This window comes from Bos taurus, chromosome X, assembly GCF_002263795.3.
Source record: "Bos taurus isolate L1 Dominette 01449 registration number 42190680 breed Hereford chromosome X, ARS-UCD2.0, whole genome shotgun sequence".
NCBI classification, from domain to species: Eukaryota; Metazoa; Chordata; class Mammalia; order Artiodactyla; family Bovidae; genus Bos; species Bos taurus.
Window position 1 is genome coordinate 90966891 of NC_037357.1, and position 27747 is coordinate 90994637.

Genomic DNA, 27747 nt, shown 5'->3' on the forward strand with positions numbered 1-27747 from the left:
GAATACACCTTGTTTTCACAGCACAATTGTCACCTGCAATGTCTCCCCAGCCCCACTGTGAATCTGGGTCAGCTTCTCATCTCAAACACCATCATCTCCACAAAAACCACCAAACTGTGAGCTACCCATAGATTCAGGGTAGCTGGGGCTAGATTTGGGTTCTTGACTACTCCTGACCATGGTAAGGGCACAGAAGTGGCAAATATGCAAGTTCAATTCAAATGCTGAAAAGAACAAACTCTTCCTCTTACCATGTGTGAGCTGAAGGCAGGCGGTCTGTGGACCTGTCATCTCGATGGATTTGAAACTTCTGAATGCCATTCATGCCTTCAAGGGCAGCAAAACCTTGCAGGGGCACCTTGGAAGTACCTGTGACAAACTGGAGGAACTTGGCACGGTCAGCTTGATCGAAAGAACGCAGTGCTCTCCAGAACCACTGGATCTATAGGAATGAACACAAGAAGACAGCATTAGGTAGAGAGCTCCTGGAAGAAAGGGGGATGGGATATGGAATGTTAGGCAAGTTCCTTCTGTGGGACAGATTTTATTTCTTCCATTCACATGATGACATCACCTGAAAACGGAAACTCCAGAAGAGTGAAGAGTTAGATTCAGGTAAGCTGAATCCCCCCCTCAAAACCCCCCTCCCCTAAGAGTACCGGTTTATTTGGTTGTCATACAAACTAACACTGCTTAAGGATACAGGGAGGGATGCCAGCATCAGCTCACCTGAATAGAGTTGGACTGGTACTTGTGATATTCAGTGTTAGATTTCAAATCGTCAATGTCGATTGTGGGCAGTCCTGATATGAGCAGCTCTAACTCCTGCTCAGTGAAGATGGAAATGAGGCGCTTTGGAATGATCTCATAGAAACCTTCTAAGAAAGCCGCCAGCTGTTTGCGGATGGCTCCTGAGGAAAGAACCAACAAGCCACGTGGTATCTGAACTTGCACAGCTGTCAGAGGTCAGAGATCCCTAATCCAGCAGGATGCTGACTGATCTGCCTACATCACGCATCACTGTTTCTAGGCCCCTGTATGAGGGTGGACGAAGGGAAATATTTTTTGGTCAGGTTTTTGCAAGGCATTTTTTATGCAAGGCATTTGTGGCTGGCATAGGGGAAAAGAAACAATGTCTGTGTAATGAGTGAGGCCTGACTTTGTCCCATATTGAACAGGTAGGGGGTCTAAGGGACATTTCCCCTACCTGTCATTCTCATCTGGCACACCAGGTGTACATATTCCTTCTTATTTTCCTCTGTTACCAAGATGTTGGCCCCATTGGGTTTGAGGTCACGAACTTCACAGACTCCAAACTCTTGGACCTAGAATACCCAAAATACCAATAATATGAATCAGGCTTGGTCTAGGATGGGACTTATATATACCTGGAAACACACCCTAAACACTGCTGTATCCTGGGCAAAGAAATGAAGCAAGGTCATTAAAAAAGTGACTTTTCTCAAGAGCTCATGAATCCCTAAATGGAAAAGGTCAAGGGTTTAGTCCTAAAACATACTGTTAATAGTAAAAGGGAAAAGGGCATGGATAATATAACGTAATAAAAAAAATCTTTATGTAAAGCAATTTTGGGGAAGCGTAACATTGAGATTTTTTTTGTTTTTCATCTATCTCTATTTGTACAGTTTTTCTACAATGAAGTACCTTTGGGAATGATGAATAGTGTACTAGAGTGTTTTTTTTTTTTTTTTTCAAAATATAGGGGAAACTAGTATTGTTTTACAAATTCTGGTTTTTCTGTTTGTGCTGTCTCATGCAAATACTCATTGCTCTCTGACAGATCATGAGATTTTAAGACATCAAGATGCTTCCTTAGAAATATTAAGAGGTTATCCAATGTCAGTTCAAGAACAATCCCATAATGGGATTTCCTAAACTAGCTGGGGTATGAGACAGTCAGGATCTCCTGACCTACCTCAGTGCTGAAAGTGAGATCATAGCCTAGTGTGGAGACATCATTTTCCAGCAGATAAACCAGGCCCTGGTAAAAGTGGTAGTCTTCACTCTCCATATCTGTATATCTAGATAAACACAAATAGGGTCATGGATTGGGGTGGCAGAGAAGCAGCTTAGGGATGGGGCACAAGGACCAGATTTCCAGGACTGAGGACAGTCCCAGGGTTATGCCACATCCTTACCTGACAGACTTGCCCAAAATGTGTTTGTAGAAGGACCTAGTAAAGTAGCACTCCAGGAGGCGGTTGTCATACACAGCTTTGGCCACGATGCGTCCAACAAACTTGAAGTAGCTGAGGTGGTTGGGGTTGCAGTGAGAAGATGGATTGATGGTGTATGTGACCCGATCACCAGGTGAGGTACGGAACAAGGCATACATAGGGTTAAACATCTCTCGAGAGATGATCATATACCACTCCCGCAGGAGCCCTCCAGCATCCTGCCCTTCTTCTCCTTCAAATACTATATACCTGTTTAAGAGAGCAGAAACAGGGATGTGCAGAAAGCCCAGGACAAATCCAATCTTCTGCACAGCATGACCTGAGTGAGTGACTGAGTGAAGCAGTAGCTGGGGAGTGCAGAGTCAGAGGACAGTGGTAAATGCAGAATGCCAGGAGAGCCCAGAAGAGAGATGGGGATCTGGGACAGAAAAGGGCATCACTGATGGAAGAGATGTTCTGAAGTATCAGTAAAGGCTCACTGATATCCCAGAAAACACTAATAGGAAAGATATAAAGACCTAATAAGGCCTTTAAACAAGGGAGGAATCATCAAGTGGTATCAAAGAGAACTGAGCTGAGTTTGATGTCTATTACGATTTGGTGGTAGAAGAGTAGGATTCAGTCTGTCTTGGAAGCTTCTCTGAATTCCTATGTGACGACATGGCTAGTAAGTCCATGCCACAAGGGGAGGGAGGAATCAAGTTCCTGAGTTCAAGAGCATCATCAAATGACTTCAGTAGGTCTGTCATCTCACTGGCTCCCATGATACATGATACTGCAAACTGCCAATCTCCTCTAGGTGGTGTCATAATCACCAGGGAGTGATTACCAATTTGGTGGGGTCTTGCAAGTGTGGTCTCCCTCAACCCAGGGTACCATTTGCTCAGCAGGCTTCCCGTTCCTAGTGTAACAATGGAGAAAAGCTCTTTGTGAAGCCATCAGGTGTACCTTTGTAAATTCCACAGACTCGCCTATCTGTATAGGAATTGTTGGGTAGCTCAGCCCAAGGGCCAGCTAGCCAACAGAAGACCAGTCTCATTGAGACTGGGCAGAGAATATGGAGGACAGCTCAGTGAGAGCTAGGATTCCTCTTAGGAATTCCTACCAGGGAGGGCAAGCACTTCTCTAAGTTCCCCTGAACATCTGGGCCCCAAGTAAGCCTTCACTACCAAGTAGGAAGGGTCAGAACCACCCCATCCTGTTTTACTCTCTGCTCTGGGTTCTTACAATCGATTCTTCATTTCTTCAGGGGATTTCCGGTGCAGCTCACGATAGGAGTCTTCAAAGACATGATCACGACGAACGTGCACAGCCATGTCTTCTTTCCGGAGTCCCTCGTCCAAACGCTCCAGCTCTTGGCGGAAATATCTTGGGAGGTAGGAAAGAAGGAAAATAAGATTGGGGTGGCAGAGCAAATTTCTGTTTGCCTGATTAGAATGAAGACCCACAGTGATGTTCCCCTCATCCTCCAGACACTTTTACCTCTGCTCTCCACCTTTTTTTTTTTCCTGGGGAAATGCCCAGTATCCTCTGGAGAAGAGAATGGCAACCCAATCCAGTATTCTTGCCTGTAGAATCCCAAGGACAAAGGAGCCTGGTGGGCTACAGTCCATGGGATTGCAAAGAGTTAGACATGACTGAGTGACTAACACTACTACTACTGGGAAAGGTAGGTCATTCACTACCAACTCTAAATTTTCCCCATGTCCATCATATAGGGGCCCACAGACATTATGGCATGGAATTTCTGCAACGAGCAGGTAATCATGTGTAGGTGCACAGAAAGGAAGAGAAGAGTAAAAAATGACAGGAGAGTTGTGGAGGCCTTCTCGACCCTTCCAAGCCTTGCTGTAAATATACTATGGCTACCTGCATCTCCTGTATTACCCCAAAGGATAGACAGGTATTTTAGAATTCATGTGGTTAAACAAAGGCTTGCATTTCTCTGATGGAAGAACAGAGACTAGGTTGAAGAGCACCAAGGGATATTTAGGTACAGTGGCACTTGGTGGCAAAGATGAGTCTCTTCCCCCTGCTTAGCACCATTCCAATCCAAGGGCTGCCACCGAGGAAAACTTCTTTCTTTGGAAACATCACCCCCGGAGGATGTTTGGCTCCTTTTTGGGAGGGGAGATACTATTTAGAAAGCACCCCCCCCAAACATCCAGGGCACATACTTGCGCTTGACATCGAAGTCGAGGACACGAATGTAGTCTACCAGGACAGCAAAAGGCCCATCAGCGAGGTGGGTGGTGGACTGCCGTAGGATCTGGTTTAACACAGTGCGATGAGTCTCTGAGGGGAGAAAGGACAGCAGGAATCAGCACATCATGGGTCACGGAAGAAGGGACGTAAGTCAATCAGTCAGCAACTCTTCCTTGTTTCAGGGAAAAAAAGTGTGGCACAAAAAGACTTCCAGACCCAGTCCCTAACTCATTAGCCTCACTTTCCAGTACACACACACACTCACCCTGCAAATCAGCTGACAACAAAATACATGAAATGACCCTGTAGAAAAATGAAGCCTTCTATATTTGGGGGCCTAAGAGTTCCCTGTACCTGCAAAACGAAGAAACTTCTGTGTGTCAGGGGGCAGGCTTGAGGAGATGTGCATAGATGAGGGCTCCCGGGAGAAGAACGGGTCAAGGGAGGAAGGAGTGGCTGGGGTTAAAGGGGCAGGGGAGAGTGGAGGTGGCTCGTCCTTGATGTGTGCCAGCTGGCTCTCACGGGTGTCCCGGACAGGAGGCTTGCTCTCCCGCTCTGTTGCATGGACCAGAAAGAAGGCCTCGACAGCAGGTTGTAGCACTGGGGGTAGGAATGATACAGGACAGTGACATTTTACTTTATACATTTTAACATATAAACCTCTTCCCCCTCAGAATCAAATTTCAGAACTACTAGATGAAAACTTGCAGGAGATACATAATGGTGCCACAGAGGAAGTCAGAGCTTCCAAAGAAAAATGGGATAGACAACCAGTTATAAAGATTCCCCTAGTCTAAAGAGTAAAAGATAAGAGCTACCAAAAGAGAAAGCAAATCTTTTTTTTTTTCTGATAATGAAGTTGGGAGAAAAAATCCTCTCCTTTGAACTCTCATGGAGACCTGAGGGAGAGGAGTAATCTGGAAGGAAGAAAATTAAGCTGGCAGAAAGGGCCCCAGAATAGATCAGCAGGCCTGGGCCATCAGGCCACAACTTACCTAGCACCGCATGCTGGTCATGGGATTCCTCCAGTTCCTTTAGACACTCTCCCAGCATGTCCCACAGCTCATCCAAGTTCAGCTGCTCACTGAGCAGGGGTAACTCAGGTGGCCTCTCCTCCTTCTCCTTCTCTCCCTGTGGAGTTCCATCTGAGCCTAGACAGCACACAGAGGAGAGATTCAGGAAGCTTTTTCTTCATTCAGACCAAATGCATAGGCCATTAGAAAGACCAAATAGATTGGTCCACTGGCCACTGAGTAACATCTGAAAGCAAGCTCTAGTCCTACACTGAATGGCATTTAAACGGAATAAAATTAATACAAGAAAAAGTCTGTCTAGTTGCACTAGACACTTTTCAAGTGCTCAATAGCTATATGGAGCTAATGGCTACTGCAGGAAAATTCTACCAGATAGTGTTGGTCTCCTCATTGCCTTATCAGCTCCCAGAAGACCTATGGATTATTAAATGATCTTGTTGTTGTTGTTCAGGCATGTCCGATTCTTTGCAACCCCATGGAATGCAGCACACCAGGCATCCCTGTCCTTCACTATCTCCTGGCGTTTGCTCAATTCATGTCCATTGAGTGGATGATGAGTTGATCATCTCATCCTCTATTGCTCCCTTCTCCTCCTACCCTCAGCCCTTCCCCAGCATCAGGGTCTTTTCCAATTCAACGATCTAATATTTTTAAAAAAACCGATGTCCTAGGATGACACTATCCCACAGGAATCTGTTAAAAGGGTGCCCAAAAGCATTCTATATGAAATTAACCTTGAGAAATGCTGCTAATAGTAGCATCCACTGTGTTCTAGGACTGCTTTAAGTGTTATATATACACGTTAACTCAATCCTAACTAGGAACATTAAATGAAGAAACTGAAAGAGGTCCCAGAGATAGTAAATGGGGAGACAAACACATGCTCTGTCCACACAGTATTGTCACAGTGTCTTTTAAAAAAATATTTATTCTTGGCCATTGTGAATCTTCATTGCTGTGCGGGCTTTTCTCTAGTTGTGGTGGCTGCTCTTGTTGCAGAGCACGGGCTCTAGAGTGTGAGGGCTTCAGTAATTGCAGCACCTGGGCTCTAGAGCACAGGCTCAATAATTGTGGTGTGTGGGCTTAGTTGCTCCATGGCATATGGGATCTTCCTGGATCAGGGATTGAATCCATGTCTCCTGCATTGGCAGGCAGATTCTTTACCACTAAGCCACCAGGGAGGTACCTGTTGGTTTATTTGGCTGGTCCATGTCTTCATTGTGGCATGTGGTATCTTTTAGTTGTGGCATGAGAACTCTTAGTTGTGGCACATGGATCTTTAGTTGTGGTATATGGGATCTAGTTCCCTGATCAGGGATTGAACCTGGGTCCCCTGCATTGGGAACATGGTCTTAGCCATTGAACTACCAGGGAAGTCTCGATATCACATATTTCTACCATTATCAGAGGATATGCTCTGAGATATTTTAGCACTTTGAAATTTATTAAGCTAAAGCTCTGGGTATGGTTAATTTTGGTAAATGTTCTATATGCATTTCAAAAAGTTTATTGTTATTGGCTGTGGTGTCCTGTATATGTCAAAATTATTAATAGTTGTTCAGATCTTTTATATCCTTAGTAGGTTATTGCCCAGAGCATGTGGGATCTTCCTGCATCAGGGATTGAAGCTGTGTCCCCTGAATTGGCAGGTGGATTCTTTACCATGGAAGTATCAGGGAAGCCCCATAGTTTCATTATTACCGAAATTGCAGTGTGTGCTAGGATTCTCCAATGAGGACCAGGTGGTGATGGTTAGTGATTTTAGTTGATTGGTACGAGTCTATCAATATACAGAAACCAGGATTCACTTAAACAAACGAAAACACTGAGTTTATGTATGTTGAAAGCAGGGGATCAGGCACCCATTCCATTAAGATTGGCTCTCCCTTTTGTTGGGCTGAAAATAGAAAGAAGTACTGACCAATGGACTGAGTATCTTGAGCACTGGGAGATGGCTGGTCCACATCCATGGGTGACTCCTCCCTTCGGACAGATGCCTCTGACTGGCTTGACTCCGACTGGATAAAAGGGAGACAAAGTCACATAAAGGGTGCAACTCTGTTTTCCTCAGGGATAGGCTAGAGGCTGTCCTACAATCTCTCACATATCATTAAGCTTGGAAAGAAGCCTCCCATATCTTCCCATATGGAAAGAAGTTTCCTTAGCTCTCCAGTACAAAAGAATGGCCTTCCCACCTCCTCTGCTTATCTTCCACCCCGAGCTAGCATGCTTTTCCAAAGAGCTCCCTGGATGCCTGCCATTTGCCTCCATTCTATTCCAGGCCTGAGTCCAGTGAGGCACCAGGCTCCTGGACTTCAAGACTTCTAGGAACAGTTTGTGTGTGTGTGTGTGTGTGTGTGTGTGTGTGTAAAGCTTAGATGGGCAAAAGGTAGGTTTGTTCTTCGTTTATACGTTTGTGTGTGTGTGCGTGTGTGTGTATAAAACTCAGATGGGCAAAAGGTAGGTTTGCTCTGTTCCTTTTTGCTCACGAAAGAGGAAATAACAGGGGAATGAATTAATGCAATCTTTGATGGGTGGGATTGGCTTTTTAAACCAACAGGCCTCAAGATATCCTTATTTCTTGGATCTTGGGAAGGTAACTTGCATGTTATATAAGGACAGGCAAACAATGAATGCCATAGTATACATGCTAGGCTTTTCCTACAGTCACTCTATGCTGAGATCCTAACAATGAACTGGCTACCTCGGAACTGAAGGCTTCCTCCTAAAAGAGCCTGGGTGCCAAGGGAGTATGAAGAATAGAGGCAGAGACTAGGGTGGAGGGACCAGCCATTGCCAGAAAAGGCTATGTGGAAAGTGTACCAAGCTTGGGAGACTTTCAAGGGCAGGATTCCTGATATGTCTCTGATGCACTTGCATTGTTCCATAACACTGAAAAATCTTTATCCCGTATCCCCTCAGGACCTAGCCATTTAGCATTATGCAGTTTGCAAAAGCGCCACTATTGACTGGATAGCTGGGAGTGGGGTATGATGGCCAAGCTTTAAACCAAACCAAACCAATGAACAGTCAAGAAAGCACCAAGAGAAATTAACTGTTGTCCAGAAGCATTCATATAGCCAACTTAATGCAAAAGCATACAAGGTAAGGGCAATGAAATCCCACTGATGATATGGTGGGAGACGGAGGAGAGACAAATGAATGAGGGGCCACAGGCATCATGCTAACCGTTGCTGCTTGTTGCTGTCTCCGCGCCCTCTGACCCTCACGTACCATTTGTATAATGGCATCAGCCTCAGCCTCCAGCTGCCGAACAGCTGCCTGGATGCTGCTAGCTGAGCCTAAACCGGAGGAACCTGGGAGAAAGAAAAAAGAAGGTAAGATGTAACCTGTGGAAAGAGGGAATGCTCAATTTTCTGTGTCCCATCTCCTGAGCCACCACAAGCATCTTGCTGAGGTCTTTGAGCTTTACGCTCAGTTAGTCTCAGAGTGCTCACTGTCAGGCACTAAGAGCTACCATTACAGGTAAGGGCAGGGGACATGGGGCTAGGCAGACGGATGGTGGCAGGTGAGAGTTCTGTAGGACAGAGGGGAAGGATTTGGCAGGCCATAGCTGAGGTAACATGGCTACAATATTTTAGCCAGGAGTAATCAAGGAAGCAGAGAGGAGACAAACACAGTGAGTTAAATCTTGTTCATCAAAAGATCTGTCCCCAATTTCCTTGTCAGATTTCCAGTCCCTTTAATTCCCACTTGCCCTAGTGAAATTTCCTATGTAGACGGCTTGAGTGAGATACAGAATACAGCCACCAACATTTTAAGAAAGTATCATCACTTCCTTTAGAAAAGGTCAAACAGGAAGGAGACACGACATTAAGCCCTGCCCTCCTGGGTCTCTTGTTTTTCCACCACCAAACGTGCCCCTCAACTGGACACCCCAGTTCCATACCTAGCCTGCCTGTCTGCTTGGCCTTCTTGTTAGCACGGCGCGTGTCATCCCGGAGCTGGATGATGACCTGCAGTACCCTCAAGAAGAACTTCTGGGTAGATGTCTTGGATGTCAACATGGACATAGAAGGCAGCTGGAGCTCCCGGCCACCCAGAGGCCGCTTCTGAGATGCCACGATTACCACATTCTCAGCCACGTCAAACCTGGATAGTGTAGAGGTGGCTCGCATATATTGAGAGCATCAAAGCATAAACAACCAGAACAAGCAGGGCTTTCTTGTGTCAACCAGAGGGTATGGAATTTCAGAAGGAAATCACACATGTAGGAAAAATAGGGCCATGTGCATATAGGACAGAAACAAAATTGGCTCAGAGAGGAGGGAAAAAATAACAACTAGAAAATCAGGAAGAACCACTTTTCATAATGTCCCAGACCCCAACTCCACAGCCAGATGGGCAGCTGCCACCTACCTGCTCTGCATTTTGCCTTTCAGCTTGGTGGTCTGTGGCTGTTCCTCAGGCATGCCATCAGGGGAGAGGGTTTCACACTGGGCTCGCCGCTGCTGTTCCAGATTGTATTCCCGTAGCTCAGCCAGAAGAGTTCCTGGGCAGGCAGAGAAGCCAGAAAGTGTTTAGACTTTCCTACTGAAGCAGCTAAAAACAAAAACTTTTCAAGAAACCTCCCCAGGCCGTCCTCTTTGCTCAGCTGTACTGAACTTGGGACTGTACAAGAATTCTGCTCTATTCATTTTACTGTGTACTCATGGATCAGCTGCCCAAGGGCCGCTGGTTTACCTGGCCTCAAGGATTTGCTGAATCTACATGAAATGCACCTCAGTGCAGAGGGGAAAAAGTATCTCTTTTGAAGCCTGTATACCTCTCAAACTTCTGAGGTTTTTGTGGTAGTCTCGGCAAATTACTTAACCTCTTTCCCAATTTGCCTACCCATTTTAATAATGGGGGCTAATATTGCCTAAACTCACAAGGCTGCTTTGAGAATTAGGAGATAACTGTCTAGAATAGTGCCTAGGCCACTGCCTGGCCTAAGGGTGCTGAATAAACTGGTGGCAGTCAAGAGGCCTCATCCAGAAGAACTTTGTAATTCTCATGTAGCAAAGAATCCCCTAGGTCATATAGTCTAATTGACCCCCATATCAACTCAGCTCCAGAGACATTTGTGAGAAGGAGATAACTACACAAGTAGCTGAGATCTAGGGAGACCCATGAGTGGGATGGAGGTGGGAGAGAACAAAGAGAATCTCTATGCTGAAAGCAAATCTGACTCTACTCCTTGATTCATAATCACTACACCACCCCGGGTTTTAGTTTTCTTCTTGGTAAAATGCAAAAAAGACTGAACTAGATGATTTACAAGTGTTCTTAGAATTTTTATACCCTCAAAACTGCACAAAGGCAGAGGGTATTATTCTCTGAATTCCTAAGTCTGAAGGTAGTGTAGGTGCATCTCTCAGGTGGTGCACTGCCTCAGCAGGTTCATCATAGGGCCCTTATGAGTGCCCAGATTGGGAAAACAATGTTAGTCCTAAGGGTGCTCATTTTCCTTCACTAAGCAACTGCTGTGTGCCAGGGATTGGGAATATAGAGAGAAGGCCAGCCTTGCTCTCAGAGAACAACTGAACAGAGGAAAACAGATCCTGAAAACCTAGTGGTATCAGTGCTGTGATAAAAGCACGCTTGGAGGCTGTGCTACAGATGTAGAGTGGATATGATTCAGCCTGAAGGCTTCCATAAAGACGTGACACCTAAGTGGAAGGTTTCAGAAAGACAGGGTGCTTTATTCTTATTATTACCTATCTGTTTACAAAGCGTATAACCCAGATGGCGGGCTCCATTCAGTAGCAACTTCAAAACAGTGTCCCGGGTCCCAGGGTCCCCCCGAGAGAGCTGCAGTAACACATTTGCTGCATCTTCTAGGCCTTCTTCAGAACAAGAATGGGATGTCAACACCTGGGGGAAAAAGAAGGGAGATTGGGCAAGCCCCAACTTGAGAACTAAACCATTATTCACCCCAGTCAATCCTAGTATTATCCACCCCCATGGACTCTTTCTCCCCCAACCTTGGGAGGTCAGAAAAGCTTGGACTTACTTCCACAGAGAGCTGGAGCTGATTTTCAGTGAGGCCAGAGGATACCATCTTAAAGTCTGTGCTGCTGCTGCTGCCGATATCACCAACTTTAGCTGGAGATTTGCTGGCCTTAGTAGTAGTAGCAGCTTTGAGAAACAGAACACTGTAAGCCTCTGAAATTCACTTGCTACAGACTTAAAGTGGCGGAGTCAAGGAATCACTGTACTGCCCAGGGTTTCAAAATGGAAAAGTAGTGAAAATGAAGATCCACCCCCTCCCCATGGCCAAATCCAAGTGACTTGGAATGCCAAGTACTCTTATGGTACCTTCTAAAATGACAAAGAATCCCAGATATTTATCTCAACTGTTCCTCTCCCGTAAGAGGGCCCTCTGAAAGCCCCCTCCTTCAAAATCTGTTTCTTCAAATGATTCTTATCAGTCTGCTGCAAAGCTCATTCCCTTTACTTCCTGGGATGGCCTGGCTACTCGATCCTACCATGATTCACATTGTATCCTGCCTTTTTTTTTTTTTAATCCACACTCTATTTATTTGGCTGTGCTGGGTCTTAGTTGCAACATGTGGGATCCAGTTCTGACCAGAGATTGAACCCGGGTCCCTGCATTGTGAGCCTCAAGTCTTAGCCACTGGACCACCAGGCAAGTCCATATCCTGCCTGCTCTTGAGCTAGAAAGATCGGAGTTTCTTTAAAGACAGAGACTTCCTCTCTTCTATTTTGTGCTTAGCCTAGGGGAACCCATATTCACTGGTCTTCACAGGACAGAGGGAGAGAGGGAAGGAAAGGAAAGAAGGGGGGAAGACAGAGAACTCTGACCAATGAGGGTGAGAATTAACATACTTGGCTATCATAAACACAAACCAAGTTGATTGCTGTCATTCAGGGAGGAATACCTGGATGGAGGAGTTGAGAGTGAAGTGGATGTACACATCCCACAGCTCCCAGCCCACATCCACACTTACTTGAAACAGTAGTGGTAGCAGTTGTGGGGGTAGTCACTGTGGTTGAAGCGGCTACGGCAATGGTGGATATAGCCGTGGCAGCAACCAGGGCTGGAACAGAAGTGACAGGGGTGGTTGCAGCAGGCAGAGTAGATGTGCTGGAGGTGGCACTGATAGTGGTGGTAGATGTGGTTGAAGTGGCAACAGTGGTGGAGGAAGCACTGCTGCCAGAATTAGCCTGTGCTTCCGACACTTTGTTTTCTGGGAGAGCAATTGAGATGAGAGAAAGAAGTCTGAGGAGCTTCTCAGTTAAGAGAGAGCTCCGGCGGATGACTGGGTGTGACAACATGTTCATGAGTTGCCCCAGTGGAGAAGCTTCGAGGCTGTATGGGGAGGTTTCCCCCTCACCACCAGCGCTCACTGGCACTGACTTCACGGAGTTCTTGCCTTTCCGGCTGACATTCATGTTGTCCAGTTTTACCAATAAGTCCCAGAAGTCTGTGCAAATGCCACTGCTTGTGGACTGTGAAGAGCATGGGCTGCAGGCCTTACTGCCCCTCTCCCGATCACTCTCACAGTTTGTTTCTTTGGTCCGCTGCTGTGTGAAGTGACTGGGAAACACCTGCCAGGAAAAGAAAGACAGGTTTGGTTTAGGAGGTCTACACAGAAACTATCTTCCTGACAAGGAAAGACACTGGCTCCTAGTCTCTCCACTCCTTAGGACAGCTTTGGTAACACCAGAGAGATGTAACATAAGAGTTTCATCCAACTGAAGCAGCCTAGAGAAATGAACAAAAGCTTTGTAGGGAGACAAAGGATTAGGAAACTTTTCTGAGCATTGATCTCTGTACTTAAAAATGGTGGTGGGGGGGAATACCTATACCATCGTGCAAAATTGTTGAGATTAGAGGTAATGTATTTTGCATAGTGCCTGGTACAAGGCAGGCCCTCAAAAAATGGCAGCAAAGCTTATTAAAAAGAGAACTGTATTAAGTTCTAGGTCCAGTCATCTCCGTCACTAGCCACATGACAAAGCCACTAAAGATTTCTGCATCTCAGTTTCTTCATCTGTAAAATTGACCATACAGACCACTGAAGGTTGATGAATGAATGAGACAATGCATAAAAATTGTAAAAAGAAAAAAAACCGCACAAGGTTATTTATTGGACTATTCCCAGGAACAATAGACATCTCAGAGTAAGGACTTGTGAGCTTCCTCAGAGTTCAGATTTCACTAGGTTATGGATGACACCCCTCTTTCATCCCCAGGAGTTGGGTTCCTCTAAGCTCCTCACCTTGGCCAATTGAATGAGTGTATCCAGAACATGTCTGCAGACAACAGGAGCAGCCTGGGGGTGGATATGGACAGTGGAGCCACTACTCGCATGTTTCTCAGTATGTTTGCGACCCCCTGAACGCTGGATCTGGAATATATTAGTCCTGCAGCCTAGGGCTGCATCCATGGATACTGAGAGCCAGGAAAGCTGGTTGGAACTCTTAGACTCCATCTTGTGTAGCAGGTCCAGGGGCCGGTTCTCATGGCTGCTTGACCCACAGCTCTTGCTTGACTTTTTGCCCTTTTCCTCACTTGAGGAGAGCTTGGGTGTTTCAATGCAAAGCTCACTCTCACTGCTTCGCTGCAAGATGGAAAGCAGGCTACGGATAACCCAGTGGCGGGTCTGGGCATGGTAGCAGAGATTTCTCAGTACTCGGTGAAGACGGCTAGTATTGAGTTTTGGCTCATCCACAAAAAGTAGGACCAGGAGACAAGACAGGGCTTCGTGATCCAGGAGGAGCCGTCCTCGAAGACGTAGGAGGGTGTCCACATTACTGCCAGAAGGCCTGGAACAGAGCATGGTTTCTGGGTAACACTTTGGCTAGAGCTCTGGGATCAGGTATAGCCCTAGGGGAGGGGGATGAGCTGATACATCCTAGAAGGCTTGAGAAGAGAGTGTGTCCAGTCCAAGAACTGTAGGGGCTCTTTATATAGTAATAAGAGCTGTCTCAAGTGCCTACTATGTGCCATATACTCTATAATATCTGTAACAACTTCCTCACAGGGCTGCTGTAAAGATCAGAGAACCATCCAGTTTTGAGATGATGAGCAAGAGGCTCAAACATATTAAGTACCTTGCCCTTCACCACACGACGACTGAGAAGAGAGCAGAGATTGCAGGACAGGTCTGTATTATCAACTGGTAAAATTGGACTGCCCCTAGTGCTAGAAGACAATGTTTACTTTGGCCTTCTATAGACTACCAGGATGTTGCCTGCTGAATAGGGACTGATCACTCCCTTCATGTTTTCGCATGTTAGATCTATTCTTCTTTGGCCTGGTTAAAAATGAAATCTTCTGCAGCCTAGATGCTGTAGTCTCAAGACAAGTGGCTCTTGCTATTTTCCTATTTGTATGGGAGGCAGGTGGCTTCCTTTGCTGTAATCACAGCTACAACCTGGTGCCTGCCTGCCTTACTTTGTGCTTATGGTCTACGGCAGCTACACAACCCAAAATTGTGGCTTTTTTCAAGGGAGAGTTCAAAAATCTGGCTTCCTCATTCATTCAAGTAAATACCCTAGAGAGGTCATCCAGCCTCTCCACCTAAAAATAAAGGGAGCTGGACTACTAGTAGACATGAAAGGTGGTATGGCAAGGAGAGAAAAGACAGGCAAAAGGTACCTATTATGGCTGCTGCTACCCCCCATCTGGAAGGTGCCACCTCTTTGCACAGCAAGGCGAGTGTATTGGACCCCACGGTTGCCACTCAGGCGACTGGTGAAGGCTGGAAGGAAAGAAAAAGGAAACTGAAATTGGGGAGGGGACATGTGCTGAGCTAGGCCCAGGTAATACAAAGGGGAACAAAGAGTTTCATGTGGCCAAAGCTAGACATTACAGAGCCCTCCCACATGCTTCCCTCTGTACCTGGGCTTCGGAGAATGGCAGAGAGTGCAGAGGTGCTGCTGTGCCCAAAAAGTCGCTCATGCATGAGCTGCCTCTGCCGGGCTTCTTGCTCTCGCCTCAGGGCTTGAGCTTCAGCTGCGATGTCAGGTGGCATCACGGCCAACACACTGTCCTCCATGTCCTCTAGGACACTACGGCGCAGGTCTGAGGGCAGAGTCTGGATGAAGGTCACAGGGTCCATGGGGGTGTCTGAGCTGGCATTTTGTGCTAGTTCCCGTCGCTGTTGCTCAGCTCTCTGCTGTGCCAGTACCTACAGAGCAGAAGAAGTCAATGGGGCATATCACGGCCAGGCAGTCTGGCCCACCAGCCCCCTACCTGCCTCACATACTTCCTCCTGGATGGCTGGAGGCAGAGCAGCCAGGAACTCAGGGCTCACTTCGGTGACACCAGGATTCCCCACCACTGCAGGAGCTGAGTTATTTGTTGAAGGGGCAGTTCGTGTTGGTGGACGAATGCCCAGCTGGTTCTGTAGGACTTCTCGGCGAATGTCATCAGGCAGAGCGGCCAGAAAAGAGGGGTCCACACCTTCGGGGAGACTAATACCTGAGGGGAGACACAAGATGTGAAGGGACTCTCACTTCTACTGATTGAAGGAAATCCGTGGCCTTGCATGAGCTTTCTGTCCTCATTTTATGCCAAGGACACAGGACATACAGATGTTATGTGCCAAGTCTTGTGTGTGTGCTCTCAATTAACCTTCATCAAAACCCCACCATGTAGCTATCATCACCCTTTCAGTATCAATGAGGATCAGGGAAGTTAAGCAATGGCTCCAGGTCCTGTAAGTAGGAGGTGGCAGAGAGGGGATTTGAGCTAAGATCAGTTTGACTCCAAAGGCCTGGGCTCATTCCATTGTGTAGCATCAGCATCCCCTTACTGCAGGTCCTCCTCCTACACATATGCCGCCCTTTATCTGGATGGAACCGTTTGACTGGTGGGCATTTCCACACCAAGGGCTACTAGAAGCCTCAACAATCCCAAGATGGTCTGAGCACACATGGAGCTCACCTGCAAGAGGATCTTCTTCTTCACTGCTTGTTGAAGGCAATGGCTCTTCCAGGATTCCCCGGGAATCTGCTCCAGAAATGGCCACCGCGGAATCTCTGGTGGAAGAACTCTCAGAGGATGCAGGGGGAGAGCTGAAGGAAATCATTTTCAGGTTGTTCTCTGAACCATATTTTCCAACTTATAAAATACTCCTACAGTACCCCTTTTCTCATAGAAGCCAAGTTGATTTCCCCAGTGTTCAAAGCATGGGCATTAGTTACTAAATATGAATGTGGCTTGAAATACCTGCCAACACATCCTTCCCTCCTCTCACTCACACAGTGCTTACCTGTCCTCAGGGGGCTGGGTAGGTTCCCCTGACCCATCACCCCTGCCTTGTACTTCTGTCACAACTGGTGGGGCATCCCCAGGAGTGGAGCTGCCTGCTGTGGGCTGCTCAGAACTGCCAGTTGCTGGGGCGTCACCCACAGCCTCCTCCAGGGTACAGGAAGCCAGGCTGCTAGTATCCATGGGAGAGCCTTCCAGTTGACTGCTGACAGCTGTCAGAGCATCAGAATCTTCAGCTCTCTCTGGGGAAAGAGAGGCTAGGAGGAAGTCACATGGAGAGGTTAGATCTCTGCTTCGGGGGGCGGGGCGGGGGCTGAATTAAGAAGCAGCCAGATCAGACTTCTTACTTGTTTAACCTCACTTCAGACGCTGGCCTGATGCTCCCCTCTCAATCTCATTTGCTTTAAAGAACTTAGCTCAAACACTTTCTATCATTTGTTGAACATTTATGATATTCCAAGCATGCCTGTGAGACATCTTCTCAGGCATCCCAGATAAGGGATCTTGTCACTTTCAGATTCCCTACAGGCATCATTTGCACAAGCACTTTGGTTCTGCTTATCTAAACAAGCAAGGGTCCTTAAAGGCAAAAACCCCTACACCTAAATGTTTCTCTAAAGTAAGTCATATGCAGTACAGTAAAGAGCATAGACAGCAACAGGTTTGTTTACCCTGTTGGAACATTGCTGAGAAGAATTTTGAGGCCCCATTTCAAACCAGTGGGAAATAGTGCCATGAAATAAATGGTGTTGGCCAGGATGGGAGAGCTGTTTGTTTTATGTATGGTCACGTGCTTGCCAGACCTAGAAACGCTGAAGAAAAGCAAGCTTCAGAGTTACACAGATCTGGATTTTAATCACAGCTTAACCACTTACTGAGTGACCTTGGGCTAATTGTTTCACTCTTGAGTTTCAGTTTATTCATGGAGATAACAACCTTCTACTTCTTTTTAAAGAAGTTAATCCTCACATGATAGCCAGGAACAGAGCAATCACCTCAAACTGTTGGTGTCAATAAGGCACTCAGATGTATATATAATCACTTGAGGACACAGAGAAGAAACCTCAGCTCTAGCTAAAAAGGTAATGTACAATTTGTTTTTGTTTGGTCTCTAAGTAGTATCCAACTCTTTGAGACCCCATGGACTGCAGCGTGCCAGGCTCCTCTGTCCTTCACTATCTCTCAGAGGTTGCTCAAACTCATGTCCATTGAGTTGGTGACGCTATCTAACCATCCCATCCTCTGCCGCCCCCTTATGAGACCTAATTATGAGGACTTGAACTTCTACTTTAGAAATTCTCTAAAATAAGAGAGTAAAGAGAAACTACAAAGATATCCATTCTTCCCTCATGTTTTACCCCTACCCTCAAACCCTGAAATTCTACTTACTTATAGTGGGAGCTGGAGATAGCTCCATCTGAGTTGTTTCTGCTTCTCCACTTGGCCTTGTGGGACCCAATTCCTCTGGCTCTACAGGCATCAATAGCTGTGTAGAGCTCCCACCTTCTCCAATTGGGGACTGCAGCTCTTGAGGAATCTCTCCCAAGGCTGGTGGGGTTGGGAGTGTTGGTTGCTGTTGGGAGGGCTGCAGAGTGACAAGGGTCTCCCTGGGCTCAGATGTAGCTACATCAGTTGAAGATGGGGTTGCTGGGTAGCTGTCAGGCATAGGAGTCCCATCTTTCTCGGAAAGAATGACAGTAAGGTTGTTAAAGGGCAATCAGTCAAGGACAGGGGGAGCCACTCAAATCAGCACATGTGGCATGACAGTGATGCAGCATTCCCCTTAACCACCAATTGCTCCCAGGAATAGCACCTGGCTCGTCTGGTATATCGGGATGAGGGCTAAGGCACAGTGCCATTAGTGCCAAGAACCAAAGATCTGAGTCTTTGCAGACCCTAAGAATTAAATCCTTTCTGTGCCCTGGGTGGAGGGGGAGAGTTCAAGTTACTTTATAATATTTGCCTCACACTACATATCACCTGTCCCCTTCCACCTCCTTTTTCTTGCAGTCCTAATTATCCAAGTAGCATCTACAACTCTGATGGAAGCAACAGTGTTAAGACTAAATGTGAATGTGCTACACACCAGGGAAAGTAGTAAGTTGTATAGTTATCTTCAAATTGGGGCCTAAAATCCCTACCCCACAACAATACAACTTACTACCTCACCCCAGCATGAGCAGAGTCCTCTAGCAACAGCAGCAGGCAAAGGGCCATTTTACCTGATGACAGACCCTTTCAATGACCTTCTGCCAGATTCAGGGCACCAGGACTCCTACCCTCTTTCACTGCTTTAAAAAATATTGTGTAGGCTTTAGTACAATCATTTCCCAACTCAAGTGCCGAAGGAGACAGAAAGTATAGGGTAGCAGAAGTAAGTTCTGAGGAAATAGGGGTAGGGGAGACATATAATACCACATAGACCAGTTATTAGAATCACAGTCACAAAATAGCTACATTAGGCACATTAGAAGGAGGAATCAAAAGTATTTAGTAGTAATACCATTTAGCCCACAGAGCTACCCTCCCCCAAAGCAGACTGCCCAAGGCAACATTCCTAGACTTTTAGATTCCACAGACCCATGAAATTTATATAAAAACAAAAAATAAAAAGAGACTAACACAGGGTTACCAACTTTTAATTTAACCAAGAAAAAAAATCCATTAATATCATTTAATAAAAATATTGTGATACCAAAGAAGTAGGAAATACATAATCTCTGTAATTTATAACAGTTCTTTAAATTGAACGCATTCAGCTTTCTGAAAAAGTCATTAAAGCTCCCTTATTCTGTTAACTTCCACCAAGGACTAGCATTTAGGAACCACTGTCAGGCGTTCTCATGAAGCACCATACCACAATGGTCACTAAAAGGGACAGGACACACAGCCTCACTACACATGCCAGAATGCAGTACAGCATAATCAGAATGAGAACCTGTAAACAGAGTACGTGGAAGGGGAAGTGCACCACCGTGGGAAAGACAGTAGACTGTATAGTTATCTCCAAGATGGGGTATGACCCTAAAACTATACAATCTACTACCTCATCCCACAGAGCACCAGTGTTCATCTTCAGTCTACTTGGGCCAGCTACTTGGGTCAGGAAAAAGAATCAACCAATAATTAGCAAGAAGGAAAAATGGGAAGGAAAGTTACCTGAGAGGTTCTGTTCAGTGGAGTCATTTGTCTTAGATGCAGCACACTGCAAAGAAAGGGACAGACCAATGTGGGACTTTGCAAGCACATGAGATAGAGGTCAACTCTAATAGTCGCCATCTCCCACATATGACCTGGATGGAGGATAAGCACTGTAGCATGAAAACAGACCTCGAATTTCTCTAATATAAACTCATGTTTGAGATGGCTTGGGGATAAGGGGGAAACTGTCAGGGAGCTGACTAAACAATGAGAGGAAAGGATAATAAAAACCACGTTGGAGCTGGGCTTGGGCACAGGACATGATCTGAACACACATTGTTGAGACCAGCAAGAATTTCATCTATCTATAGTTCCCTTCTTTGGGCTTATTTTACACTCCAGGTTTTTCAATCATTCACCATACCTGCTTATTTCCCAAACCTTTTAATGTGTTTGAAGCAATGCTACTGTTTATTAAAAGGTCAAAGTTCTCTACAAAGGTATCAGTTAGATCAAGTTTGTTACCATAATTGAACATTTCAATATCCTTTTAAGTCTGATATTCTGACTGTTGAGTGAGGTATAATAAAATCTTTCACTCAAGTTTTTCTATTTTCTTATATTTCTATCAGCATTTACTTTATATATTTGAAAGTTATACTATTCAAGGCTCCAAAATTTTCAGAAAAACCAAAATCATGTTAGAGATTTCATTTATTGAGCCCTAGAAAATGCCATGTGGTGAAGGGGTTCAAGATAAAACATTTTCTCTGATTTGAAGCCTAAGCCCAACTTGTTCAAATGTTGGAATGGAATCCTATCAATACGGTTTCCCTGACGCTTGCAAAGGCAATCCACTGAAATGGAATTGAAACATTAAAAGCATGGGCTTAGTCAAGGTCATTCATTCTTCTTGTCTAACCGTAAGTCACTGAAAGTAGAGACTATACAGTGTAACTGCTATGTTAGGAGCTCTGGCTTTGGTTTTTCCCCTAGAAGCCATATGTGTGTACAGTGAATTTGGAGTGGATTATTTCTCAGGTTCAATGTGAATGCCTTAGAATCTTTAATGACTCTTGGGGCCAGCCACATGTATGCTGAAACTGCAGGAAAGTTAAAGCAGACATAGCCAAAGATGAATCCTCCCAGCTCATGGGAATCACCTGTGCACTCTGATCCCTGTTCTCCTTATCTTCTTTGCCTTTGTCGGTTATCTTTGTTTCTTCCTCAGCTAGTTGTTTCCTCCTTTTCTCCCTCCTTTCTTCCAGCTCCTCATCCCTCAGGAATTCCAGATGATTGACAATGGGCACTTTAACAACTGGACCAAAGAAGCAAAAGATGAGAGGTTGCTCAGGGGAGGTAGGGAGAAAGCCAAAAGGCAGAGCTTGTGGTCACAGAAAACGAGGAAAACAATTTTCCATGCAGTGTCTCAGCCCTTGAAGATTCACTACTGCCCTTATCACCAAGCTGCTACACACCTGAAACACAGTCATGCATGCTCTCAGCATCAAGAACTTTGCATTCCTCTGTCCAGCGAGTCAGGGCTGTAGGGATACTGGATAGGGTCCCTGTAGAGAAACCAAGGAGAGTGAGACCTTAGCCTTGTCATGCATCAACTGATCCAAAAATTGCAGCATTTCCCTAACAGGACCCAATGTCTACCATAAGGTTTGGCACATCACAGGTACTAACGTCTTTGGCTAAATCACCGAGTTGTTCTGGTTCCTGTAAAATGGGGTTTCTCCAAGCAGGGTGGATACTATTCTGTGTTTCCTCAGCACGGAAAAAGAACCAGACAAACGTTACCCTTTTTCCACCACATAAACTTGCCTGCTTGGCTGGTAGCTGTGCTCTGATCATGGAAAAAGTCATCCAGTAGTTCATCATCAGACCGGGCGATGATGTGGACGTCATCGTTGCCCACTAGGAGGCGGGCTCGGCCTCGGCTTTGTAGGGGAAGGCTGCTGCTCAGCTGAAGGATGTCAGCAGCAGCAGAGGGACCAAGCAACCTGTAGGGTGATGGTGGGGTGTCATGGTCACTGTATATCCATAGGGGCCCTGCAACCTGTTATTGTGAGATCCTTTCTGTATCCTCTAGGAAATGCATAACATTATTATGGACCTGATCACATTGCACGTAAGTCTTACTTTTCTAACTACTCGATCAGTCTGCCAACTTTTTTTTGGTTGAAATTGCATATTACTCCATAGTTCCTGGAACAGAGTGAGCATCACTGATATCAGGCACTGTGTTAGGGTAGGGCTCCCCAGGTGGCGCTAGTGGTAAGGAACCTGTCTGCCAGTGCAGGAGACTTAAGAGATGTGGGTTCAATCCCTGGGTCAGGAAGATCCCCTGGAAGAGGGCATGGCAACCCACTCCAGTGTTCTTGCCTAGAGAATCCCATGGACAGAGGAGCCTGGTGGGCTACAGTCCATAGGGTCACACAGAGCAGACATGACTGAAGCGACTTAGCACGGTATGGCACAGCATGGGTTAGGGTATAATATCTCTCTTGTACACCCACTACTATTGTACATTGACCATTATGACATCTATACTTCTTCCTTTCATCTCTAAAAATTGTTTCTCCCTAGTGCGAGAAACAAAGCCCAAGGGCAGGGATCCTCTCCTGACTGTATCTTAGCAAAAGTTTAAGCTTATCATGTGAGATGCTTAATGACTGCTGAATCTATGCACAGGACACTTAAGCAAAAGAATATGTTATACAATTTGGTATTTCCCCAAAGGCTGCACATATAATCCACAAAGCAACAGGGCAAATACATTATTTGTTCTGTCACAAGAACATTATCCTGTCAGATCAAAACAATGCTAAAGCTCAGTGAGCCCAATAATCTTCCTTGTAACTCACCTCTGGAGTATAAGAGGAGGATTGGGCTGGCGATTCCCAGGGTAGTGAACGTGAATGGTATGGCCTGTGTTGGCTGTCAGCTGTCTCAGGGTCCTTTGACTGCGCCCAATGCCCTGGGTGAGACGTGTTGTAGAGGAGCCACTGCCCAGTGTCAGGGAACTGTGATCTGCATGGCGTACCATCAGTGGGTGGGTGGTAGGGATATTTCCTGGGGATGGGGGGATGTCTGCTGCAAGGACAATATGCAAAGGGATCAGTGCCAAAAAGAAATTTCTCCATGGTTGTTCAGGCAGAACCATGTCTCCTGGGCCTTACTTCCTCACACGGAAACCTGAGCTTTGTCCTTTCTCCCTCATTCCCATACCTCTTCTAGGATCACTGATACTACCATGGTTTATGCTGCCATCTCTCACCTAGATACTGCAACAGTCTCCTAAGTAGTACCTTATCCCAATCCATTCTTGACACTAAGCCACAGTGATGCTTGTTGGAACCTCAGAAACATGCTGTTCTCTCCGCCTTGACAACACCTCTCCCCACTTTTCACCTGTTTTGTTGTTCTTGGCCTAGAAATTACTTCTGATTCTACAGATGGGCCTTTACTCTGTGCTTTCTTACCATATTGCAATGTAATGCCGGCTTACTCATAATTCTTAATAGACCATAAGCTTCTATGAGGGAAAAGGACTCTCTTCTTTTTTATTGCTATATCCCTAGTACCTAAAACACAGTAGGCACTCCTCACATATTTGTTCAATTTGCTGAATGGACAAAGGCTCAACTTATAAGAAAGACTGATGGAAATCACAAAAATGCAAAGAAAACCACAGAATAGAAAGTATCTTGAAAATTATGTAATCCACCCCATTTTTTCCACATTTTTCATTTACAGGTGACAAACTGAGGCTCAAAGAGGTAAGAGACTACTTGGCCAAGACAACAGACCAGAACAGTTCAGTGTTTTCTGCTATATTGTGCTTGTGATTTGGGAGTAAAGACCTGCCTTCTCAAGACAGTTTAAGAACTTGATGCTAAAAGGGAACTTTGATGTTGATGGGGGAGGAGGGAGGGAAGAGATTCACTCTCTCCTCTGAAAAGATGCATCCTTGACGAACAGAGTGAATGTGTTCAAAATCTACTCCCCTATGCCAAGCTCAAAGGTGTCCATCCAAACTCTCAAGATCCAGTGTTACAGACATAAGGATTAGTTATTGCCCTATCACTGTAGTGTGCACATGAGTGCCTGATGCAGTCAGCCTTGGTCTTTCTTTTTTTTGTTAATTCAAGCAATTCATCAAGTTGTTCAGGCTCTAAACTGGCTGCCATTTTACTGAGGTGGCGAGAACAAAAGCAGCCTCTCATAATTTCTTCTTCTAGGTATACACTTATTGAGAGAGATTGATTCAGATATCCCTTGCCCCAGGAAATCAGCTAAGAAAAGAAGTGCTTTCTGTATCAGATTGAGAGCTGCTCTGGTTCAGGGTATAAGAATCAAGAGATAAAACCCAGCTGAGCCCCTGTATCTTACTAGCACTGGAGAACATGTTGTCAAACTCAATGATGAGATCATCCTCCCGGTCAAAGCGCTCAAATCGGACCAAGGGAGAAGCGTTCATATCAGGGTAATCCTCATCCAATTCCATTTCAGAGCCATCGTCGTCATCGTCTTCATCTCCCTCTTCACCTTCATCATCCTCCTTAAGGGGAAAATAGGAGATGGAGAATTGCTGGAGGTAAGGATTTCTGAAGTCTGGTGTCATGGCCACATTTGCACATGAGGGAGGGAGGTGCTGAGGCTAGCAACCCGGACTGTTGGTTTTCTCCAGCTCTGTGTTCCCATGGAAGAGGTTGTCTGAACCAACCCAAACACAGTCCCCCCTCACCTGATCATCTTCCTCATCTTCCTCCTCCTCCTCCTCTTCATCCTGACTATCATCCTCATCCTCGTTACTGCCACTGCTGTCCTCTTCCTGAGTGTGCTCCTCCTCATCCTCAGGGTCCAGGATATTCATGGAATCTAAAACAAAGGGAGCACATTGGAGGACTATACTGAGTAGCTAGAAAACAGGCTACTGTGCAGGCCAGCAGATTGAGTGGGAAGGTGATGGGGTATTTAACTCTAGGAGAGGAAGAACCAGATCTAGGGTGATTTACAGACTTACTGAGCCAGCCCCGGTTTCCTAAGAGTGCCAATCAGTGCATCAATATGCTGAGCCACGTGGCTGAATGTGGAGGCTGGCTATAGGGTGGTGCTTGAGGAGCCATGGTCTAGGACTTGGCCAAGTCTATTGGTGCCCTCTTGCCTTTCCAGCCCTACTTTGCTACTGACTGCATCCTATTGGTAAAAGGGAATCTGGAGCGATGATAGCAGGTGGGTGAGAAGAAAGTGAACCAAGTAAGAAGTGACAGACTTTTGGGCAAGCAGTAGTAACATGTTACTCGAAAAACTGGATGAGGATAAAAGTGGATGGTGTAGGTCAGCGCATGCAGACAGATGCTTCCTTATTTTGCACATGTGGGCAGCTGCCTCCAGGAAAACCCTAGTGTAGTGTCTGTCAGTCGTGCAGGGCAAGAAGGGAGGCCTTTCTGGCCTCAGCACTCTCACCTTCTCGGTTGGCCTGCAAGGTGGAAGCTTGGCTGAGGTTGGAAGGAGCTTCATCCATCAGCACGTCCTCTTGTGATTCATCCTCTCCACTTCTGCTCACTGAAGGTTACAGAGCAGAGCCTTCACTGAACAACAGAGGACTTCCCTTTCCAGATTGGGTGCATCTAATGTAGCTATGTACACCCAGCAGATATCCATTCTTTTTTTTTTTTTTTGGATGAGGGAGAAGACCTGGGTTCACTGCTGTTGACTAGCTAGGTGAGCTTGGCCAGTCACTTTACCGTCTGAGTCTCAGTTTCCTCATCTGTAAAATGGGATGATCACATCTGCCCTGCCAATCCCACTAACTGTGAAACCACAGAGGATAATGGGTGTGAAAAAGCCTTGCCAAATTTAATACATGTCTACTTCAGTTTATCATTTGATTTACTTCATCAACAAAATAAAAACACGTAACCTATACCATTGGAGCATGGTGATAGTAGAGTACCTTTGTCATTTTTCCTGAGTTGTAAAAAGGGCTATCCTTAGGGAATGCTCACTCTTTTTACACTACTGAGACTGAGAGGCAGAAAGCCCCTGGATTCACTGAAGAACTGAAAGGAAAGCGCTTTCTCATCCTACAGCCTCTATAGCCTCCTCTAAGCCTCCATGAATAAACACTCTTGATGTGCCTAATCTATTATCTATACTGATGGCCACCCCCTCCACCTCCCCTACACAGGCAACACTTCAGACCAGCCACAGGTCTGTAGACGGCTTGTGAATTTCTCATCTGTAAGACTGTCAACATCGAGACAAGCAGCAATCTAGGCTGGCTATGAGCCCTTAGGCAGAGCTGAGCAAGCAGATGATGAGATAAAGGGTCCTCCCAAGAGAGACTGAGGCAAAGGAAGAGGCTATACTCAGTTCTGGGGCTCTCACCTATAATTGTACTGTTCCCAGATCCGCCATCCCTCTCAAGCAACTCATCTATCAGGTCCTCCAGCTCATTCTCAACCTGGAGAGAAATAGAACATATATATGGATGCACACAAGTCTATCATTGTGCTAGTGCTGAAACCCTAAAAAAAGCCAGCAAGGGAGCATATATTTCTAGGATAATATATGACAGAGGATGTTACATAAGCACCACACACTTGGTGCTAAGAGCACAGAAACTACCATGTGCTGCCAATCCACACTCAAGACTGTCTTTCAAATGGGTCCATCCCAGTTATCTGAGACTAGATTAAGTCTTTATACTCTTTAGGAATGCAGGAATACATGCAGATCTCCTTAGAGCCAGCAGCTCAGGACTGTAGGCCTCATTTCTTGCCACTGCCACCAGCTCCAGAAATTATAATGCTTTCTATAGGGTCTTTAGAAGACTGCCATTTGAATGCTCCAGTGCGAGCTGGTGCTATAGGCACAACAGTGTTATTAAGGAGCATCCATTAATGACCAGAGCCAGGTAAATCAAAGATCCTGGGCCCAAAGGGCTCAGGCAAGCTTTCTGTGTCAACATTTCATCTGTGCCTGTTTTCTTATTGAGATCAATTCCATTTCATAATATGGCGTCCTGGCCCTGTACCCACCCCTCATTTAATACGATTCAAACACATTTACTGAGCATCTACGAAGCATATTATCTGTGCTCCTCTGGAAAACAGACAGCTAATGGCAAGGGTCTAAAGTACTCACCCACCCACACCGTTGGGGGTTTGGTTTAGCGCCACAATAGGGGTATATGCTGGGTGATCTGCCTCCCTACCTGCATCTCTTGTGAACTGAGCACCTCAGGCTGCCCAGCAATCACCACTGAGTCGGTTTCAGCCTCCCCATCCATGATATCCCCATCTGCCACCTCTGTCTGAGTGACATCATGATCCTCCTCCTGCACTTCTGTTTCCCCAGGCTCGCCTGAAACAGTCAACCAACCAGCAAAATAATCAAAGAGTGCCTATGTGCGGGGCACCATGAGGAAAGCATGAAAACAATAAAGTCCCTTCCCTGGGCAAATTTACAAGTTCTCAGAGAATAAATGAATGGGTGACAAAGGAAAAGACAAGGCTACGTGTGAGGATAGCCAAACAAGGCTGCAATTTTAAGGAATTCTTTGTGGGGCAGATTCCCACACTACTATGACAGATCTGTGGAAGGCCAGCAAGTTCCCAGGGAAACAATACCAAGCCAGAACAGCTGTGATGTCATGCCCATAAAATAACTATGACCACCCGGCCAGCTCTCCAGTCCATTGGCTCTGATTCCCTACCTGGGTCCTGTTGGTTGCTATTAGAGTCCTGAGCAGCTCCTTGGGCATCCTGCTCAGACTTGCTCTTGCTAGAAGCACTCTTACTGCCAAAAAGGCTACTGGGCTGGTTCACAATCCGGGAAAGTGTTTCCAAAGGCTTCAGAGCAGCATTGACAGTGTTGGCCATGTTGGGACTGAGATAAAGGAAGA

At 45.9% G+C, this 27747-nt stretch overlaps 1 protein-coding gene and 2 non-coding genes across 31 annotated transcripts in view; all 3 read right to left on the reverse strand.

Annotated features, from left to right (window-relative positions):
• HUWE1 (HECT, UBA and WWE domain containing E3 ubiquitin protein ligase 1) overlaps positions 1-27747 on the reverse strand; it is a 157358-nt gene that overhangs the window by 993 nt on the left and 128618 nt on the right. For 25 of the 29 annotated variants that reach the window (NM_001110004.1, XM_059883355.1, XM_005228212.4 and 22 more), the window contains 34 exons: positions 27559-27731; positions 27058-27206; positions 26229-26304; positions 25305-25403; positions 24583-24716; positions 24228-24396; positions 22700-22928; positions 21657-21835; positions 21305-21394; positions 20990-21144; positions 19845-19890; positions 18075-18362; positions 16687-16942; positions 16359-16489; positions 15679-15893; positions 15312-15600; positions 15069-15171; positions 13687-14233; positions 12412-13012; positions 11454-11578; positions 11158-11314; positions 9818-9950; positions 9348-9550; positions 8627-8754; positions 7359-7455; positions 5399-5554; positions 4758-5003; positions 4376-4493; positions 3426-3566; positions 2160-2447; positions 1937-2042; positions 1208-1325; positions 730-911; positions 252-442 (listed from right to left, as the gene is read on the reverse strand). In NM_001110004.1, the coding sequence (NP_001103474.1) occupies positions 252-442; positions 730-911; positions 1208-1325; positions 1937-2042; positions 2160-2447; positions 3426-3566; positions 4376-4493; positions 4758-5003; positions 5399-5554; positions 7359-7455; positions 8627-8754; positions 9348-9550; positions 9818-9950; positions 11158-11314; positions 11454-11578; positions 12412-13012; positions 13687-14233; positions 15069-15171; positions 15312-15600; positions 15679-15893; positions 16359-16489; positions 16687-16942; positions 18075-18362; positions 19845-19890; positions 20990-21144; positions 21305-21394; positions 21657-21835; positions 22700-22928; positions 24228-24396; positions 24583-24716; positions 25305-25403; positions 26229-26304; positions 27058-27206; positions 27559-27731 (6318 nt within the window). Of the gene's footprint in view, positions 1-251; positions 443-729; positions 912-1207; positions 1326-1936; positions 2043-2159; positions 3100-3425; positions 3567-4375; positions 4494-4757; positions 5004-5398; positions 5555-7358; positions 7456-8626; positions 8755-9347; positions 9551-9817; positions 9951-11157; positions 11315-11453; positions 11579-12411; positions 13013-13686; positions 14234-15068; positions 15172-15311; positions 15601-15678; positions 15894-16358; positions 16490-16686; positions 16943-18074; positions 18363-19844; positions 19891-20989; positions 21145-21304; positions 21395-21656; positions 21836-22699; positions 22929-24227; positions 24397-24582; positions 24717-25304; positions 25404-26228; positions 26305-27057; positions 27207-27558; positions 27732-27747 lie in introns of those variants that run through there. The other 4 variants (XM_059883358.1, XM_059883359.1, XM_059883361.1 and 1 more) reach the window with 4 other exon arrangements.
• MIR98 (microRNA mir-98) lies at positions 18756-18874 on the reverse strand. Its single transcript, NR_031360.1, has one exon. It is a non-coding gene; the product is annotated as a microRNA mir-98 (primary transcript).
• Positions 19660-19742, reverse strand: MIRLET7F-2 (microRNA let-7f-2). Its single transcript, NR_031268.1, has one exon. It is a non-coding gene; the product is annotated as a microRNA let-7f-2 (primary transcript).